The 22,332-nt window shown below is 33.9% G+C and overlaps 1 protein-coding gene across 1 annotated transcript in view; it reads left to right on the top strand.

The window, feature by feature from the left end:
• Window positions 1–13,359, top strand: part of FSTL5 (follistatin like 5) — a 764,561-nt gene extending 751,202 nt beyond the window's left edge. The window contains exon 16 of the mRNA XM_044224773.1: window positions 10,828–13,359. Coding sequence (XP_044080708.1) covers window positions 10,828–11,530 — 703 coding nt within the window. The 3' untranslated portion in view covers window positions 11,531–13,359. The remainder of the gene's footprint in view (window positions 1–10,827) is intronic.
• Window positions 13,360–22,332: the final 8,973 nt, after the last annotated feature.

Genomic DNA, 22,332 nt, shown 5'->3' with positions numbered 1-22,332 from the left:
GTGACCTGGGTGTCTTAGTTGGTCAAGCATCTACCATGAGCTCAGGTCATGATCCCAGGGTCCTGGGATGGAGCCTTGAATCTGGCTCTTGGCTCAGCGGGAACCTGCTTCTCCCTCTCCTTCTATCCCTCCCCCTATTGTGCTCTCTTGCCTGCTCTCTCTCTCAAATAAATAAATAAAATATTTTTTAAAAATAGTTAAAAAAAAAAAAACAGTTGAACCATTACCTTATATGATAGATTGTTATATACTAATGAGTATCAATGTCTGTGGGTAGTTCCCTTGCACTCTGACCATGGGCATGTGATTTCTTTATGTCCATGCAACATAAGCAAACATGAGTCAAGCAGAGACTTGACAAAAGATTTCCCTATTAGAACTTGGCAGTCACCTGTAAAAGAAATCTTGTGAGCGTCCCTGAGGAGAGAAAACCACATGGAGAGAGGAAGGCTCACCCATCCCAGGCTTCCTTGTTGACTTCAGCCACCAACCAAGCCCCAGTTTAATGAGGCCACATGAGTACACATATTAAGGAAGCTGATTAAGTAAAATATGGCAGCTCATACAATTGATTTCTGATGAATGACTATAAGTAGTACAGTAAAAATGCACAGAGCAACATGAATATATCTTTTAAAAATGTACTGTGAAAGAAAAAAAAAGACACAATTTGAGATACATATCATATATACTGTCATTTGTATAAAGGAAAAATGCAAACAAGCAAACAGAAATCCTCCCCCTTCACTTACTCTTGCATACCTGAGAACACACACAAATTAATAAAAGTAAAAAAAAAAATTACCAAATCCAGATGTTTTTAAAGATATATTACAAACCCTTACTCTGTTAAGTAACAATTACTCAAGCAGCTTTGCTCTTACCTGAAAAAAAAAAAATGCAGAAGCAATGGGAAAATAATAAAACAATCACTGGTATTAATCATGTGTGTAACTTTTATCACATGATTTCTAACTTAGTTTTGCTAATTTAACAAAATACCACAGACTGGGTGGTTTAAACAACAGAAGTTTCTTTCTCACAGTTTTAGGGGCTGGGATGTCAGGAATCAGAGTGCCAACATGTTTGGATTCTGGTGAGAGTCCTCTTCCTGGATTAAGGCAGCCTGATTGCTGCCTTAAGCTGTGTCTCTCATGGCAGAGAGAGAGAAAGAGAGAGAGAGAAATCATATCTTCATGTCTCTTCTATCAAGGGCACCAGTTTCATTGAGAAGGGCTCTACCCTCATGACTTAATTCCCTCCCCAAATTTCCACCTCCAAATAACATCACTTTGGGAATTAGACCTTCAATTAGACCCAAGAAATTGAGGTGTGGGGGAGACGTAATTCAGTCATAGATTCCCACCCCATCCCATAGATTCTCACCCCTAATCACTCAAAATTCATATCTTTCTCACATGGAAAAAAAATACATTTATTTTATCCTAGAGTCCCAAAGGTCTTTTTTTTTTTTTTTTAAGATTTTTTTTTCCCTTATTTATTTGACAGAGATCACTAGTAGGCAGGGAAGCAGACCGAGAGAGAGAGGAGGAAGCAGGCTCCCCGCTGAGCAGAGAGCCCGATGTGGGGCTCAATCCCAGGACCCGGGGATCTTGACCTGAGCCGAAGGCAGAGGCTTTAACCCACTGAGCCACCCAGGCGCCCCCCGAAGGTCTTAACTAGTTCCAGCATCAATTCTAAAGTTGAACATCCAAAATCTTATCTAAATGTCATCTAAAGTGGATATGGGAAAGACTCAGGTTTGATTCACACTGAGGCAAAATTCCTTTCTAGCTGTGAACCTATGAAATCAAATATATTATGTGCTTCTAAAATAAAGTGGTGGGGCAGGCAGAAGATAGACATCCTACTCGAAAAGGGAGCAGTAGGAGAGGAAAAAGTAATTATAAGTCCAAAATAAGTTTAAAATCTGGCAAAGCAACCTCCATGAGATTTTAAGGCTTGAGAATAATTCTCTGACTTGATGTTCTGATTTCCAGCCCCACTGCGGTTGTGGTCTTGCCCCTACATCTCTGCATGGTGAGGGTTTCATTTCTAAGACTCTGGGTGCTGTCTTGGCCCTTTTCAAACTGAGACAGCAACCCTAATAATCACTGAATCACCTTAGAATCATGTTTCCTTTATCTTGAAGAAGAATGCACATTCGTATAGAGCTGTGTGGTCTTATCCTATAAAATTCAAGAAGTCCAGCAGACTTCCCTCATTCCATTCTGTCTCTGTCTCCTTTAATTCAAACTGGCAGTCCCCCTGCTGGGTGGCTGATTAGTTCTGTGGTTCACAACATGCTAATATCCTTATCAAACGGCTGGTCTTCTACACTGGTAATGTTCTTTTCTGAGTATGCATTCCCTCCCTTCTTTTATTGGTATTATAGACAGGCTAAGATCTCTCCAAATCTTTATGTTCTGGTTCCTTTTGCGTAACAATTCCTCCTTCTATCTATTTCTTTCTGCTTCCATTTTACTAAAAGCAATCAGGAAGAACCAAATCACTTCTTCGACCCTTTGCTTTTAAATCTCAGCTAAACATCCAATTTCATCATTCTCACGTTCTACTTTCCACAAAACACCAGAAATAACACAGTTTAACTAAATCCTCTGTTGCTTTATAGTAAGGATATGTCTTTCCTCCAGTTTCTAATAACATATCCCCCATTGACATCTAAGACCTCATCAGAATGCCCTTTACCAGCCACATTTCTACAATCTGTTTATGATTATTTATGTACTCTCTAAGAAGATAAAGACTTCCTCTCCAGCTCTCTCCTTTCATTTCTGAGCTCTCACCAAGATCACTTTTAGTGACCCCAACCCAATAATATTGGGTTTTTCTAACATGCACCTCAAAACGCCTCCAGCACTTATGCCTTATCTGGTTCCAAAGCCTCATCCACACTTTCAGAAACCTGTTGTAACAGCACCTCATTTCTGGTACCAATGATGTTTTAGTCAGTTCAGGCTGCTTTAACAAAATATCACAGACAGGATGGCTTAAACAACAGAAATGTATTTATTACAGTTCTGGAGGCTAGGAAGTCAGAGATCAGGATGTCAAACTGTTTAGATTCTGGAGAGACCCTTCCTTCTAGTTTGCAGAATGCCATCATCTTACTCTGTCCTCACATGGCAGAGAGAGAGAGAAAGAGAGAGAGAGAGAGAGATCATCTCTCTTATATCTCTTCTTTTAAGGGCACTAATCTAATCCATGAAGGCTCACCTCCATAACCTAATTTCTTTCCAAAAGCCCCACCTCCAAATGCCATCACAGTGGGATTTGAACTTCAACATATGAATCTGTTGGGGGCTTGAGGAGGTAGGGTACAAACATTTAGTACATAGCAATTATTAAAAATATTTTACCAGTAACTAAAGGTGAGAGACATTTTCTAAAACTTTACAGGAAGTAAGAAAATGCTATCATTTTAGGGGGGAAAACAAATCAAGAATGCTTTCTTGCAGCTTGGAAAGTTACACAATTTTCCTTTATCCATTGTCATGTGATCCCATTTAGGAACTAAACATATATGCCACAATCATCACTCCGTATAACTCTGTGTCTTCACTGGAATTGAGTTTTTCAAGACTCTTTGGCCAAGGAAATCTGTGGTTGCTATTTTGCATTTCTATTCTCAGGTACACATTCCACCCTTCTCCACCTTGCTTTCTATCCCAGAAGGCTGGCTAATAGGGTTTCTGGTTGATTGGGTCTATGAAAAGCCTGACAAGATTGCACAAAGAAGGAACATGAGACCAGAGTGTAGAATACCCCCTACCTTCCCACTCTTTATCCCCTCACTCCCCACCATGTGTGCTGTTTTTAGGTGACCAGCTGTTTCTTTAGATCACAGGTAACAAAACACCACAAGACACATCTCTCCACATAACTCCCTCCAACCCAGATAGAGCAATGACAACAGCTTCATTGTGACTCTCCACATATTACTGCACTATCCCTTGTGACCAGTTTCTATTTCACTGTAAACAGTCTCTTTATCATATCCTCCTTGATTTATTCTAATTGAAATTTATTCCTTTCCTTCTGGGACCCAGACTAATAAAACCTCTCTCTTCACGTTAAAGCATAGCATAACTGAAATGTAAATTAGTAGCTGAAACTAGAGATGTAGCTACACCCATCCTTCCTCTCATCTTTGAAGAGGCTCCCTAAACACTTTTTGAAAGTCAGGGCATCCAATTATAAGCACTCCTCTGCTTGACTATAATTACCTTAAGGATAGGAGCCATATATTTCCTTTCCATTTCCTTCATAAGGTTGTACAAAGTGTGCTGAACACAGCAGCTTGTGAATAATACTGAATTGGGTCACATGGTGTCTGGAACCCAACTCATGACAGACCTAGTTCTTTACTGAATTTTTTTTCACCCATCGTTTTCTGTTTGCCAGGTATGCAATGGTCACTTTGGTAGGTTTTTGTTTTTTTGTTCTTTTTTTGTTTTTGTTTTTGTTTTTCACAGATTTTGCTCTTGCCTTTGTTTTACCTTCCTTTTGTACTTCCACCTCTGTACTCACAAATTATTTCCCATTCTTCTATTTTCTATATCCACTTCTACAATATCATCCCTGTTCCATTCCCAATTCCTGCATAAAACATGCCTGGATTAGAAAAATGGGTAAGATCCATGAAGCTCCTATTTTCAGATTTTCATGTGCTTTTCCAAAACCAGGTCAGAAGAGCAAGCAATCTTATAAAATGCTATCTGAAAACATAGTTGTCAGTTTGTTTTTTCTTTCTTTCTTTCTTTTTTTTCCCCCTAAGCTCTTAAGTTCCTTCAGAAAGAGGTGGAAGACTTCGGTTTTTGAAATATGGTCTGTAGTATATACGGTCTGCATGGAATTCTTAATAAATATATTTTTTAAATTTTTTAATGTCCTGGCCACTAGAAGTGATATACCTTTAGGTACTGTATTAATTCTGTTGAGCCATTACACATCCTGGATATACTATAATTAAATTATGCATTTATGTTTCAATTTGGCCTACAGATCCAAACAATATGATACCAGAGAAGGAGGAAAATAGGGAATTTAGTATTCAGAAACACAGTCTACTTTTTAAAGAAAAAATTTCTAAAACTGAAAGTAGGGAAAGTAACATTAAAATCTTTAACAGAGAATTTCTATAATATACTTATAAAAGGCAGATAGGAGGCATCCTGTTGCTTATTTTAGCTTTCCAACCTATGTTTTGAAAACAGAGAACTTCAAAGTAGTATGATCTCTCAAATACATCTAAGCATTAGTTCTATTCAGAAACTGTCCTTGCTCTGGTTGTAAATCTTCACTAAATGTGTCAATTCTATTTCTCTGTGCCTCCTATCTCCCGAATATGAATGTGGCCACTGTTTATGAACAGGTATGTTTTACTGAGCTATTTATGTGAAGTTCAGATAAAAACTAAATCCTCTGGTACTTGTGTGGGAACAGCATTCAATCTTTTCTTACAAGGGTCAGTCTGGGATAATAGAAAACAACTAAATATAAAGGAATTCATAAACTAGTGAATGATGGCTCATGTCAGATTTATGCTTTGCGTCCATGAAAACTCTCTTTCAGCTGTAACATAATGGAAGATGTCATTTCAACAGCACAACGCATGTGTGAGTTTATATATTAATTATGTGGGGAAGAGGCTATAATTTCTGTTTCTTTTCTCTTAAGTATCTCTTACCTTCCAATTGGAAAAACGTGCTAACTATAATCCAGTTAGAAAAACAGGGTTTTAATAATCTTGCTCATTATTATTATGAAACACTAAGTACTTGATCATAAGTTTTAGATGTAGATTTTCATAAGTAAAATCCTATCACAAGTAATTCCTAGGCCTGTTGAAGTATTCTGTCCTGGAATTTCATATTTTCTACTATTAAGACATCAGAAAAGTTTTGGAAAATATTTTTGTTTTAGGTGTGGATTGCAGCAGTGTTTTTTTATTACAGGATAGAGTGTCTGAGTAATCCCATGTTCAGACACCTTCAATATGCAGGGACATAGCTCAGTGGTAGAGCATTTGATGGCACGTACACCTGGTCTTGCATTTACCACTTCCCATTTGTGTCCACTGATATACATAGAAGTGCTTGTTTTAAAATTTAAGGAGGTTTAGAAGATGGGGTATGAGGAAAGAGGTCATGTACGGATGGTTCAGGAACACTTCCCAGCTGGTAGTATGGGGATTGATCTCAGTGGGTAAATACTGAAAGTCGGCAGTAAAGAGAGTTGTTCAGGTGAGAATCTATGAGGACTCTGGGGAAAAAAATCACGCTATATTAAGACTCAAGAGATTTAAAAAAAATTGTTATTGTGCAAATGTTATGAGATTCTTTCACACCAAACTTTGGAGTATTAACACTGTTGGCACTGATCATGGCAAATTAATACAGGTTATTAATTGCCATTATGGGATTCTTTCAGTAGCATCTCCGAAAGCAGAATCAGGGTAGAATAACATGGCAGATGCTATGGAGTGACAATAACTGGGAAATTGCTCTGAAAGTTTCTCTGTGACTAGACCCATTCAGGAACTGAGCAAGAGATATAGGGAAATCAGTCATTAATCAGATGCAAGGAATGCACGTGGTCTTGTGGGATGTGGTCTTCGAGCAGCTCTTTAATAGACTTCATAGTATTTCAGCCATGCTTCTCTCTAAATACCTGTTCTTTTCCCCTCTCTGCCAAATAACTTCTTTTACAAATCTCTTGAATTGCCATGATATACTCTGATTGCAATTCTCCATGTCGTTAGATATCCATGTCTGTCTCAAAATTTCCTCTTACTCTAAGTGAAAATTCTTGAGTAAGACAGGTATCTATTTCAAATCCCACCCTCTGTGCCGAGGTCAAAATCACCCAGCACACCATGCTCACTGCTTCATGCCCTCAGTGAGAACTGATGCAGCACCTCTAAAGAAGATGGAGTGAGCTAGACTGCCTTCCTTCTTAAAAATGTGAGAGATTTGTAATTGGGTAAAGGGTGCACTAGCCATAAACCTGTTGTCAGGTTCTAACAACAGGTTCTATGGCTAGTACACCCTTTACCCAATAGTGAGAGCAAGAATAAAAATGTGGATTTCTATTACAAGTGTGATATCTGCTGAATTTGCAAGGGGAAAAATCCTGCCACATTGGAGTAACATAATGTGCTTATTTAAAGAAAAAAAAAAAAAAACTGGGAATACTGGCTATACAGAAAAACTGATGATTTGTTTCTGTTTTTCCCATTTATGAATTGTAATAATCTGTAGTCCCATAGGAAATATCATATTGGGTTCCTAAGGGGAAAATTATGTTACTTAATGTATAAAGCATAGGCAAGTTCTGTTTATTGATAATATACTGTTTGCCCGGTAACACACATTTAACTTCTATACTTCAAACAAAGTAATACTTTTGTCCTTTTTTTTCTAACGAAGGAATTTAAACTCATGGAGTTCAAGGACTTTACATAAGGTCATCTACCTATTATATCGAAAAACTGGAACACGAAACTAAGTCACCCTGGGTTGAAAATTTTTATTGCTTCCAAAATAAGAAGTTCCCTTGTATGAATCACTTCAGGACCTTACCTTAAAGTACAAAAGCAGTAATTAAAGTTGAACTTCTTAAAACCTTTATAATAAATTAGATTGATTACACTTCAGAAAAATAAAATAATTTATAAATGAAAAACATTGCCCTGATTCTCCTCACCAAGTCCAGCAAAAAATCCACACAATGCTGTTACCGAGGGGGGTCACACTTTCCTAGCTTTATTCATTTCCTAGTAAAAGCAGTGATTCCAAGAGTAAGTTTTAACTCTCATTTCTTACAGTCTGCAACTTCCTATACATATTCTGACAAATATTAGACAAACTATATTAGGCTTAGTCTGGGTAGGATTTTATTATACTAAGCAGGCATGGAAGTTGAGAACCTCGTAAATATTAATCACAGACTAATGAACAGTGGGAGATTTTTGAATATCAATCTGTACTAGGGGGAAATTTTGAATTAGAGACATCACTTCCTACCCAATAAATCAGTAGTGAAAAATTGAAGGCATTCTCGTGCATCTGCTTATGTAGCTAGATCTCTAGTCCTAAAGGAGCATGCAGCATGGACGCCAAAATAGATGTGATTTTATCGCCCCACATGGAGGTTTTGCATTTTTAACTGGACCTTCTCTTAAAATTTTAATTACCTTCAAAAGAAGCTGGGTTGCATCACAGAAAACTTGAGTGCATTCTTCAGTATTAGAGTTAAAATAGTTCAAGAGTAGTTAAAGCTTGTCACATTCTTCTTCATTAGCATTCACAAACCATTGCCCAAAGGGACTGAAAGACTCAAGGTTAAAAGAGGAGCTGAAATGCCAAAACTTGATTGGCTTGTTGCTTTTATTAAATGTGCATATTACTGCTTTTGTCTCTGGGAACATGTACAATGCATAACATAAAAGAAAGACAGTATTTTCCATCATTTTTCAAAATCTCATAAATCATACCAGATACAATCATATACATACTTCTGTATCCTTAATGATTGTCCATTAATGGAACAATATCCCTTTACAGTAATCAGAGTTAATTATTTATTAAGACAAGTATGAGAATGGATAGTGATATCTAAGACTTTATGATATTTTTGAGGTTGACAAAAAATCATGGGGTGCAGTTTTTGGTTTGAGGGTTTTGTTTTTGTTTTTGTTTTTATTTTATTCTCTAATATTCAGGTAGTATTTAAAACCTGTGCTAAGCATTAATATTTTAATAGAAACATGTGGAAGTGATTTTTAATAGTACAAATTCTTCTTCATACCATTATAATCAAATGAAAATGTTATCCTAAATAGGTATGATGGGAGTTGTGACACCAACACAGTTATTAAGGACACAGGAAAAGAGATCGAGGAAATGAGCCAGAAATGGCGAATGTCATTCTGAAATACACCAGAAATATTATTTTCAAAATGATTACTTTATTCCATCTCCTGTAAATAGAAAAAGCAATAATCACTAAGTTAAATGATAGTATAGTAAGATGCTATAATTAAACATTGATCACTAAGTTTTCTGTTTTTATTACTAAAATTCCCAGAGTCATTGAGAGCAGGGAGAGGTACGTTGATCTGATATATTCCCAGTGCCTCATATTCAGTAGTTGTTCGATAAAAATTTTTTAGAAAATTTAAAGGAGTAAGTGTACATTGTAGTTTTTCTTTTGTATGGATGTTGTAATCTCTCTAAAGACAACAAATAGTTTTTTTCACAAATGTTTAAATTAGCTAAAATTGTAATATGGAGTATCCCAACTATATGTAATATAATAACATAGAAGTGGTTACAACTTTACATCTATTTCAGTAAAATTTCTGCGGATGCACTTGTCACCTTCCACAATTACAGCACAAAGACTGATTTTTTGAGAACATTCATCTTATCCTTTCTATAATATTAAAGATGCATTTATTTGAGGGGCTTGCCATATGCTTATATTTGAAATTTTAAGGAGTTGTTACCCTGAGTTCATTATATTTATGTATTATGTGTAGATATGGTTATTTTTACATAAATAAAATTTTGTGTGAGGATTAGCATATCAAAAATGAATTGCACAGGTGAAAATAATTACCTTTAAAGTTTCTGTTTTACTGTGCCACAAGTCATCTTATGTTTACTTTTTTTTCATTTATAAGCACATTCATTATAACAATAGACCCGCCCGTTTTTTTATGGAGTCTTTGAAAATACTAGCATGTGTTTTAATTGATATTATTAAGGGAAACAAAAGTAAGTGTCCTTCAAAATTTTATTGGCCAGTATCCATTTTGGATATAATTTTCTATACTACTCACCATCTCATTTTATCTTATTTAACTTATTTTTCCTAAGAACCCACTGGTGTTATAGGTCATAGTTACAAAATATATTTATATTTGTCACAGGGACTTAAAATAATTTGCAGCTAGAATTCAGGACAAATGCTTTGAAAAGCACAGAAATAATTAAAGAGACTACCAAAACAAATAAGAAATATTTATTTTTAAATAACTTTAACAGAAAAATCATAAATCTTTAAGGTTCATTGTTGTTCAATATATGATAACAAATATAATGCAGGTATATCACTAAAAATGATAATGTAAATATAGCAAGGTTGAAAAATGTAACCTGTATTTAAAACTTAAAATAAAAGAGTGTTAAAATCATAAAAGTAGTTAATCAAGGCAATCTTAAAATCTAACAAAAAGAAGTTTAATAGTTCTATACCAAAAACAACAACAACAACAAAAACAAAACAAAAAAACCCTCATATGAAAATGAGAAAGATGTGGATAATTGTCTAAGTAGTAATGAGTGTCAGACTTTTCAGATGCTCTTTGGACAAAATAAGAAGTAAATGAAGCGAGTATAATAGATATATATTCAAGTCTTTTATTGTTGTTGACTTTAATAGCAGTAAACAAATCTTATTCAATATCAGAAGGATTAGAGGCTCACAAAATAATGTTTACCTTTTTATGTATGGTATATAATCTGTTGTTCCAATTAACTTGATATATTGCTTTTAATTATTTTGTTTTCTACACCATGAGTTACAACTGTTTGGCTATAATGAAAAAATGACCTAGAGAAAGGAGGTGAAAGGAACACAATTTAAAGTTTAATTCCAGCACGATGGTGACACAAATTGCTGCATAGCCTGACAATTAATGCCTAGACTAGTGATGACCCTTTCTACCTGCCCACATTACATATTTATATGGGAACCACTCTGTAGTTTCCTGTCTAACTTTGGTTTTCGTCTTTTCAGGTTTGGATTTATTCTTCATAAAGATGAAGCTGCACTACAAAAAATTGATCTTGAAACCATGTCATACATCAAGACAATTAACTTGATGGACTATAAGTGCATTCCTCAGTCATTGGCGTATACACATTTGGGAGGATACTACTTTATTGGCTGCAAACCTGACAGCACTGGGGCAATACCACCACAGCTTATGGTGGATGGTGTAACCGACTCGGTCATTGGATTCAATAGTGATGTGACAGGCACTCCTTATGTCTCTCCAGATGGGCACTATCTTGTCAGCATTAATGATGTGAAAGGTCTTGTAAGGGTCCAGTACATTACCATCAGAGGAGAAATACAAGAGGCTTTTGATATTCACACAAATCTGCATATATCTGATCTGGCATTTCAGCCATCCTTTACTGAAGCCCACCAATACAACATTTATGGTAGTTCAAGCACACAGACTGATGTGCTCTTTGTTGAGCTCTCCTCTGGGAAGGTTAAGATGATAAAGAGTCTTAAGGAACCACTCAAGGCAGAAGAATGGCCTTGGAACCAGAAGAACAGGCAAATCCAGGACAGTGGCTTGTTTGGTCAATACCTGATGACACCTTCCAAGGACTCTCTCTTTATACTAGATGGACGACTCAATAAGTTAAACTGTGAGATTACTGAAGTTGAGAAAGGAAATACAGTCATTTGGGTTGGAGATGCCTAGGAGCCCTGTTAGATAACTATTGAATAAGGAGTTTTCCAGTGCATTGCACTTAATCCATTGTTTAAATTTACAGCTTAACTTTACAAGATGATACCCTAGTCAAGCATAAGTTACTTGGTTGGCCAAATAAAATAGATATTTTTTTTTTTTTGCAAAGATACACACAATTAGTATTATTGGTTGATTAGAAATACTTAAAACAACATTAAGAACTACATCAATCACAGGAATCAAATCTACAATAACATTTTAAACTAATAAAATAGAAATTTAAATACATAAAAATAACTGCAGGGAATTTCAGATGACTTTAAGCACTATTTCATTTTGGGGGTGGCTTATCTCTTATTCTTTCCTTTGTCTTTTGGTATGCTTAAACTAGAAATAAAAAGGTATTGTGGAACCTTAAAATTCTTACTTCAAAATATTCTGTCCCATCCACTGTTTATAATCTTTTGTGCCTTGAAGGGAATGTCACAAGAGGAAAAGATAGGTTAAATGCTGCATTCCAAACACCCCCATAACTATAAATCTTTTGTCATTAAAAGAGAAAAGTTTAACATTTCTTGCACTAAATCCTGTCTTTGACACTATTTTAAACCTCAGCAAAATATCATTTGAAGGCATAAGTTGGCCTTAGGTTGTATACAGGTAACAAACTCTATTTGATACTTAACTGTATGGTCTGCAGCATGCTATGGAAAATGGGGAGGAAGGGAGGAAAAATAATTATGGAAAAATGTTTGCAATGTATTCTCTACTCATTTTGCTTTTAATCATTGGAGTACACTGTATTTTAATGCAAGTTTGTCTCAGATGTCAACTGCTTACAAATGTTTATTATTAGCAGAATATGTTTCTTTCTTTTCGTCTAGTCCAGTGTTGAAACAGCACGAACTTTCAGTTTTAAAAAAGAAGTATCATTTGTGTCTGCTGAAAGTAAACCACATATAGGGAAATTAACACCAGGGAGAAAATACTAGCTAGAGAACTGATAAATATTAGTGGTTTAGGAGAATTAGTAGCAGAAATTGAGAGTAAGGGATAACTCCACAGTGGTGAGTAAAGAGATAATTTACTCTTGCATTGGCAGTTTAAACATAACACATGAAGGAACTTCATTTCGTAAGAATTTTCCTAAATGAGTTCTGCTCAACTCCTGAATAATCCTTAAATGACCCTCTCATTAACTGTGCATATGGATTGAAACCTAACTAATTCTCTTATTTGAGACACTATATAGAAATAAAAATGATTGCTTCTTTTTTTTTTTTTTTGAAGGGCAAATAAAAGGCTAGCAGAACTGAATTAAAACTAGAGAGTTGGTTTATTGAAATAAGCAGATAATTATCTTGGCTTAAAGTAATAGCTTACATGTTTGGAGAATCTTTTTACTTTTTTTTTTTTTTTTAATTGTTGCTAAAAATGCTAATGGGCTGTTGAAATGACCTCCGTTTACTGAAGGTAATCCAATAAGGTCTTTTTTAAATACAAATTTTACTCAAATTTAAATTGTATAAAACTGCTTAGAAACCTGAAATTTTATAGTGTGTGTAATATCTTATGTATATATAGCATCCTGAGCTGTGTGATACAGTAGATTTCTTCTTAGCTTAAGAAAACATTATGAGAGGTAGATTTAATAAACTACCAGCTTATGTTTTTACTTACCTGCTTTCCATTTTAGCAATTTTCTCCCTTGTGAACATGAACCATATAAAGTGTCTAATGATTTAATATAAGTCCATCTCATACATTCTTCTTTGGTAGCTTATACCATGTGGATGCTCTGTCTGTAGACATTGCTTGATAAAAAGAGAATAAACCTCTTAAATTTTAACCCTTGAGAGTCCAATGTTTTAATGTGCATATCGATGTTTTGTTTTGTTTCCCAGTGCTTCCAACATAGTCTGGTGTTCTGCATTATTTTTAAAGTTGATTTGATGGGGTAGAGGGCAAGTAAAGTGAGATCAATCAAGGAAAGGCGTTTGTTTGTCTTTTTATATAAATTATAAATTTTGTTGCAAATAATGATCTCATCAATAATGTAGGTATGTGTAAAAACTGAAGAAAAAAACAGGATAGAGACACCCGGTTGGCTCAGTTGGTTGAGGATCTGACCGGCTTAGGTCATGATCTCAGGGTCCTGGGTTTGAGCCCAGCATAGGGCTCCATATCCACGGGGAGTCTTCTCTCTCTCTCCCTCTGCCCCTTTCTCTTCCTCTCCCTTACTTGTACGCTTTCTCTCTCTCTGTCTTAAATAAATAAAATCTTAAAAAAAAAAAAAAAAAAGGAAAAACCAGGATAAAATTATGAGGTGACTGCAAACAAACAAACAAAAACAAAACTCTAACGTCAAATAGTAGATTTGTAATAAGCAGGGGCAAAGTGAAGCAATAGCAATTCAGGGCATTGGAATGAGAAAGGTGGGAAATCGAGAATGGAAATAGATGTGAGAGGTCCTTGATGGAGAACTTCGACCTTGACCAAAAAGAAATAAAAGTTTTATGTAAAGGAGGTGATATAGATAAGGCAAGAAAATAGGTTACGATACGATTATGGAGGAAAGGAGGTGAAGAATGCAAAAAGTAAATAAATAAATAAATAGATAGATAGATAGATAGATAAAGGATTTGGATATAATCCAGGTAATAAGGACTCAGTGATTTTTAAAAAGAGAAATGGTAGTAGAAACAACACTTTTAAAGTGTATTATTTTGAAATAGAATGAAGATTTGAAGAAAAGGGAAATTGGGGGCAGAGTCACTGCAACAAGGTGAGTTTATGGTTTTTAATACAATTAAATTGAAAGTATATATTATGAACCAGGACATATTAAGGAACCAGACATGAAATGCAACTGAATAAGTATTAGACATAATAAAAAGAGACAAACATGAGCAGTCTCATATATGACATCATTGATAAACACAGGAAAGAGAAACAGATTGGGGTCAGAGAATAAGGATTTAGATAATATTTTAAGTGAAAATATTAGACAGTGGAATATATGCCCAGAGAAGTGTCATCATGCATAACAAACCGACCATATTCTGTCTAATTATATCTATGTAAAGTTAAAACACTTTTTAAAAAATGTAATGTAGATCTTATCACCTTTCAGATCCTCACCCAAAAATTCTTCACAGGGTTTTCTTTTGAGAAATAAGTTAGTTTGCCTGGATTTTACATTCGTTAGTGAAGATTTTCTAGAATGAAACAGTATTTTTAGTCATATCTGACAATTTATCATACTATGTAAATTTTGAAGTGAGAAAAATTTTAAGAATACTGCTATGATCGAAATCAATACAAGATGAAAATGGACAACCCAACATTACAACCTTAAAAAGTCACCAGGGTTACTTCTAATATCACTTGTTCATATATCTACCATTTATGTGTTCCTGTATGAATGGAAATAGAGAACAAAAGCAGCACCTTATCAAAAGCCTATCTTTACTTTCTTTCCAAAAACACACTAATATCATTTACCTCTCCTGGGAAATTTCATAATGGAAATGTATTCTGAAAGTCATGCTATAAAAGTTCTTGTCTGTATTCTTAAGTTGTGGTAACTTTTCCCAACTTCTCAGAATACTAAATCTTAACCAGACCATATGAGCATATTCTTGTTTGTTTGTTTGTTTGCATTTAATAAATTACCTAGTCCTATTAGTAATTGGAAAAACACTTAGCTTTTTAGTAATATTCATCAGCAAAATATACGTGTCTCTGTGGTATTTAATGAGTACACTATAGCTATTTTACAGTGATTTACAGCTACACTTGGTGAATTAGAAAAGTTTTAATTGTTCTTTTTTACTTGAGTTTAATAATGATAAAATTCTCAATGTTTGGAGAATTCATGTTTAGATACATAATTAAATTTTGTATGTAGTATCATTTGGCTGAAATTGAGAAAGAACATACTAAAAGACAAAATATATTCTGTTTTAGTGTTTGATAAATGTTTTGAAGACTGTTTGCAAATCCACATTTAACCACTTAGAATCCAAATTGTTTTAGTGTCAAAGAATATACTATTACTTCCATTAAAAATGTCTGTTGTTCATGTGTATACCTACTACCTAATGGTGCAATTTTTATACTTCCATTTTTCATTTCCAAAGAAAATCACAATGTTCTTTTAAACCTGGATCTAAATACTTGTTCAGTGCTATGAAGTTCAAGTGAAAAGTCTCATGATAATCAGGATAGGGACTCAACATACATGAAATTATGTAACTTTTTGAAATTATCACTGAATTACTTTAGTGTGCTTCAGCTTACCCACCTACTTTCAAATCAGTTTTGCTCCTAATTTAAGTTCTTTACTATGGTCAGAACTATTAGCAAGGAGTAGCATAGCATTCAGCATTTGAGCTTGTAAATAAAATATTATTCATGACTTTCTCTAGATCAATAAACATCCTTTGGATACATTAATTTTTCTTGAGGGAAATATAAATTGAGCAAAAATAAATATACAGATATAAAGTATTACATTAACATACAGCATATTAATTTTGCATAATTAAGAAAATTGTTGACAAAAATATATGATTTCATTTTGTTGATTTTGGTGCAACTGTGCCATGTGCCATGCAGTTTTACAAACTGCAGCAATTAGACACCTCACTGGATGTGTGTGTGTATGTGTGTGTGTTCATTGAGACTATGCAAAACTGGAAGCATATCTGGAAATATTAGAGAATTAAATTTAAATATCCAGACATATCCCATTAGTATTTTAGAATGTCTGTTAGATCTAGAATGACATGGTTGATTGCCAAAGTATTTAAAAGTATAAACTATGTAGAAAAGGAATATCAAAGATACAAAATAATAATGAGACTTGATTCTGGAGATTCTATTAGATCAAGTAAATTAAGAATATATATATATAGGATTTGAATAATGTAATATTAATATTTAAAAAATGAATCTGTGTGTATACACCCACACACACACATACACACACATATATACATTTATATACACATATATACATCACTTCCTTGATTTTTTGAAACTACTAGTACATTATAAAATCAATTAAAAGCATACATTTAATAAAGAAAATATTTTTCATTCTTTTTTTATGGTCAAGTAATATTCCTGTGTGTGTGTGTGTGTGTGTGTGTGTGTGTGTTTGTGTGTACACACACCACTTCTTCTTTATCCATTCTTCAGTTGATGGACGCTTGGACTGTTTTCATAATTTGGCTACTGTAGATAATGCTAACCAGAAACAGCAAGGTGTATGTAACTCTTTGAATTAATATATGAATTAATATTTTTGTGTTCTTTGGGTGACTACCTAATGGTGCAATTGTGGATTATAGGGTAGTTCTATTTTTAACTTTATGAGGAACCTTCATAATACTCTTTGCAAGAGTAGCTGCACCAGTTTGCATTCCCACCAACAATGCAAAAGGTTTCCCCTTTCTCCACATCCTCATCAACACCTTGTTGTTTCTTGTGTTGTTAATTTGAGCTATTCTGACAGACATGAGGTGATACCTCATTGCAGTTTTGATTTGTATTTTCCTGATGATCAGTAATGTTGAGCATCTTTTCACTTGTCTGTTAGTCACCTGTATGTCTTCTTTTGAAAATGGCTATTTGTGTCTTCTGCCCATTATTTAACTGGATAAGCTAGAGAGTATTATACTAAGTAAAATAAGTCAGTCAGAGACAAATACCACATGATTTCATTCAGGTGTTGAATTTAAGAAACATAAAAAGAGTAAAAGGAAAAGAGAGAGAGAAAGAAACCAAGACATTGACTCTTAATGATAGAGAACAAACTGGTGGTTACCAGAGGGGAAGTAGGTAGGGATGAGTTAAAGGGTAGTGATTAAGGAGTGCACTTGTAATGAGCACTAGGTGTTGTATGTGTGGACATACTATATTGTACACCTGAAATTAGTATAACATTGTATGTTAACTAACTTGAATTTAAATAGAAACTTGAAAAAAAAAAACCAAAATAGTGCAGAAAACATCCTCAATCCATTTGGAAAAAATTGAGAAATAGCCAAATTTTGCCATCACTTAAGAGGTTATAAGTATATAAATAAATAAGCATAGACATTTTACAAGTATTCAAAAACAACACTAAAGAAAAAATCAAATTGAGATACGTACAATCTGGATTCTCCATATAATAATAAAAATGAAAACAATATACTTCAAAAATAATGTGAAGATTTTGATATTGCTTAGAAAGTACAAATAGGCAAAGAAAGTCATTGCCACTCTAGTAAAAAGGAAAAGTTGGACAAGTCAACAATATTATAATTTCACCTAAACAGATTATAGATCTAGAGTTGCAAGTTCACCAAGTTATCTAATATCCAATGAGGAACAAAGAACTACCTAGCTCTTGGCATGCACAGGATAAAGAGGTGGCCACCACAAAAGTAGAAATAGTTGCTCCCTACTCTTCAAGTGACACTCCAGCTTTATGAGCAAGGCAATGGATGGACGATGGTAGCCTCTGTTCCTCTAAACTGACTTCTCCGGTCCTGGAACTTTCTTAAAATTGTCTACATGGAACTTCATGATGTAGCATCCAGTTAGCTCTCTGATCAATTGATCACCCCCCTAGAACTTTCTCCCACAATCATTCATCTGCAGTCATATAGCTTCCTTTCTTTTCTTTTGAAAGACTACTCCTGACATGGCATTTTATAGATGTTGTTTCTTCCATCTATGATATACGGTCTCCAGATATTCTCATGAATTGTTTATTTACTTTCTTCAGATAGATATTTACTAGTGAGATTTGCTGACTCTCCTATTTAAAATTTGAAATAATCTTTCCAAAATATGCTCATCTACCTTTGTTGATATGCATTTCCATTATGTATTATTACCTAACATGCTATAAAATTTATTGTGTATTTATTTATTATCTGTATAACCCCATTCAACACATACACATAATACAACCAAATGAGAGCAAGGACTTTTGTCTGTCTTGTTTATATCACATCCAGAAAAGGGCTTGGAATGTCGTAGGTATGTATTAGGCAGCCAATAAACATATGTGAGACACTTGAATTGTTGTTTTAATTGAACTCAAAATATTTTGGGTCTCTATAGAATATGTGTTTAACTTTTTGAGAATCTCAAATCATTATGTTAAAATGCATGCCTTGAATGTTATTAAACTGGGATAATTAACTGTAGCAACATTCAGGCAAGTGTTTTATATTTAATATTCTTTAATTCTCTAAAGTATTAGAGCTAATAGACATATAATGAACATTTGGATAGATGATGTATTTTAAACATTTGCCATCTCAAATGTAATTGCTTATGTAAACATGATGTTTGTTATGTTAAAGATTAGTACCTTTCAGGTATTATTAAACTCTAAATTAATATATATCATCTTTTAGTTATTTATAGAGGCAGATTGTTCTTTATATATTAACCTTGCCACAAGAAGCATGCTTACATAAAATAAAGGATTCTGCATCTATGATATCTAAAAGAAATATCAGTGTATTTGTGGATGATTATATTTCTGTTTCAGGATTAATTTATTGGATGTCTGGATGGCACAGTCGTTTAAGTGTCTGCATTCACCTTAGGACATGATCTCAAGGTCCTGGGATCAAGCCCCACATGGGCTCTCTTCTCAGTGGGAAGTCTGCTTCTCCTTCACACTCTCCTTCTGTGTGTCTCCCTCTCTCTCTATCTCTCAAATAAATAAAATCTTAAAAAAAGACTAACTTATAAAATCAAAAGTATACCACTCCTTGTTGAAAGCAAATACAATTTTATTTAAATTTTATTGTTTGATGAATTTATACTTTCTGTAATATCCAACCTGATACAACTTGCCTCTAATTGCACTTACTCATGTGTTGTGCATAAAACTAATATTTTTTACCATTGTTAGCTCAATATTTATTTTTGCTAATATTATTAGTTATGATTACTTGAACTGAGTATTACCATCCAGAAAGATCATACTAATTAAAGAAAATTATAGTTAAAAATAAGTAAATCACTTATTTGTGGAGCATAACCAATAGCATGGAGGACAAGGGGTGTTAGAGAGGAGTAGGGAATTTGGGTAAATTGGAAGGGGAGGTGAACCATGAGAGACTATGGACTCTGAAAAACAATCTGAGGGGTTTGAAGTGGCGGGGGGGTGGGAGGTTGGGGTACCAGGTGGTGGGTATTATAGAGGGCACAGCTTGCATGGAGCACTGGGTGTGGTGAAAAAATAATGAATAATGTTTTTCTGAAAATAAATAAATTGAAAAAAAAACTGAAAAAAAATAAGTAAATGTACATATTATATTTGAAATGCTAACCTATGTTATTTATAAATTGTATTTTTGAATTCTCTTAGACTATTCTAAGACAGAATTAAAGAGAATTTGGGACAAAGAAATTAAGCCATTATTATATTATATTATATTATTTATCTAAATTATATTTGTTTTTATTATATTTATTTAAATGTAATATTTATCTAAATATAATATTATAAATTCGTTAACCTTTTAAAACCAAGCCAAGATGTTTAATAGTCTGAGTCTAAAAGAAATTCATATACTTCAGAGGATTATGGAAGGTGCATATATTCATATATTCAGTAAGGTATGAGGGAAAGTCAGCTACAGACCTAAGGTAAACAAATTTAATTTCATAAGTTAATAATCTTATATTATAAAAGTTTTTAAAATAGCATTACTAGTAATGGTATAAGATATTAAATTGATTCATAAAAGGTCCAGGTTACAGTATAAGATGTACTGCCATGTTGTTTGTATTAAGCCTGTAATCACAGAGGTACTGGAGAAGAGTCTTTTTATCAGAAAAAATTATTTAAATTAAAAGTAGTTTCTTGTTTACTACTGGCTGAGACTAAACACTTGACCATGTGGGACGAAGTTACTATATGACTTAAATTGTGCATTATGAAATTGATATTACTTAACATGTTGAACCAAAAACAGTATATTCATATTACCCCACTCATAGGGCAGAAAAATCTATGCCAGTCTAGGCAAATTGAAAACCCTGGTTTTGCTTGACTTTGCCTGAACTTACTTGCAAGTTAGAGTTTCAGGAAAATTGAGGGAATTCAAAAAGACCAAAAACTACAATACCAGCCTAGTGTCAACCCGGGAAAATTGAGTCACTGTTCTCACTCCCAATTCCAGAGCAGTAACCAGATATTTTGCACAGGAGAAGCAGGCCATAAGAATAGATAATTCCAAAATTATCCTCAGAAGAACTGACAATTTTGGAAAGAAAATGTGATGAATTGAGCTTGGAGACCTCTCTTACAAACAATAAAAATTTGGATGATAAGCAACTAAGTGGAGCTAAGGTACATTGTATGCCAGCTAATTTATGAGAAAGAAATAGTTTCCTGAAAAAATTAAATCAAAAGTACAATATGATCCAGCAATTCCACTTCTGGGTATTTATCAAAGAAAATGAAATCACCGTCTCAAAGAGATTGTTCACTGCAGCATTATTTACAGCAGACAAGGTATGGAAAATACTTAAATGTCCATTAGTGGATGAATAGATGAAGAAACTCTGATACACACACACACAGTGGAATAATAGGAATATTACTGGATCACAAAAAAGGAGGAAATACTGTTATTTGTGACAACGTGGATGGATTGTGACATTATGCTAAGTGAAATAAATCAGAGAAAAACCCTATGTGATTTCACATTTATGTAGAATCCAAAAAAAAGCTGAACTCATAGAACCAGAATATATAGTTATTGCCAGGGACTTGAGGTGGAGGCATGGGGGAAAATGGGGAGATGTTGATCAAAGGATACAAATTTCTAGTTATGAGTGAATAAATGTTCTAATGTACAGTAAGGTGACTATAGTTAATAATCCTGTACTGTATACCTGAACATCCTATGAGAATAGATCTTAAATGTTCCCACCATAACAGCAACAACAAAAAATCATAATTATAAGAGGTGTGGGGTGTGCTAACTAATCATACGATAATAAATATTTTATACCCCTTAAACTTACACAATGTATTATGTCAATTATATCTAAATAAAGTTGCAACAACAAACAAGATATAAACATCACCAGTAAGCCCATGAAAATCTACTGACTATCATCAGCTACCAGAGAAATGCCATTAAAAACCATAATAAGATTCCAGTTCACACCAGCTAGAATATTAAAAAAAAAGAAAAGGACACTTGTCAGGGTAGACTTGAAGAAATTAGAATGAATTTATACTGCTGGTGGGAATAGAAGATGTTATAGACACTTAGGAAAACAGGCTGAAAATAAAGTATTTTACTGATGTATTGATCACAGAATTACCAAATGACTCAAAGGTTCCACTTCTAGAGTTATATCCAAGTAACCTAAAACATAGGTCCATACAAAATCATATACATGATTGTCCATTGCAGTATTATTCTAACCAGAAGTGGAAACACTTAAATGTTTAGCACCTGTTGAATGGATAATTTTCATAGTGTATATTCTAAGTAAGTAAATATCATGCATAAAAGAATGAATATTGCTACATGCTTTAACATGGATTAATTTTGAAAGCATTATGCAAATTAAGTGATATTGGTCATGAAGACCATACCTTGAATAATTCCAATCATGTGAAATTTCCAAAATGCAAATCTATAGAGATAGAAATACTCATTAGTGGTTGGCGTGGTGGGGAGTTGGAGGGATTTAGAAGGAGCAACTTTTAATGGCCATCGACTTTTTTTTGGGTGATAAAAACATTCTGCAGTTAATTGTAATGGTAATCG

This window comes from Neovison vison, chromosome 11 (genome assembly GCF_020171115.1).
Source record: "Neovison vison isolate M4711 chromosome 11, ASM_NN_V1, whole genome shotgun sequence".
Taxonomy (NCBI): domain Eukaryota; kingdom Metazoa; phylum Chordata; class Mammalia; order Carnivora; family Mustelidae; genus Neogale; species Neogale vison.
Note: the sequence above shows the minus strand (reverse complement) of the source record. Positions and strands in the feature narration are given on the sequence as shown.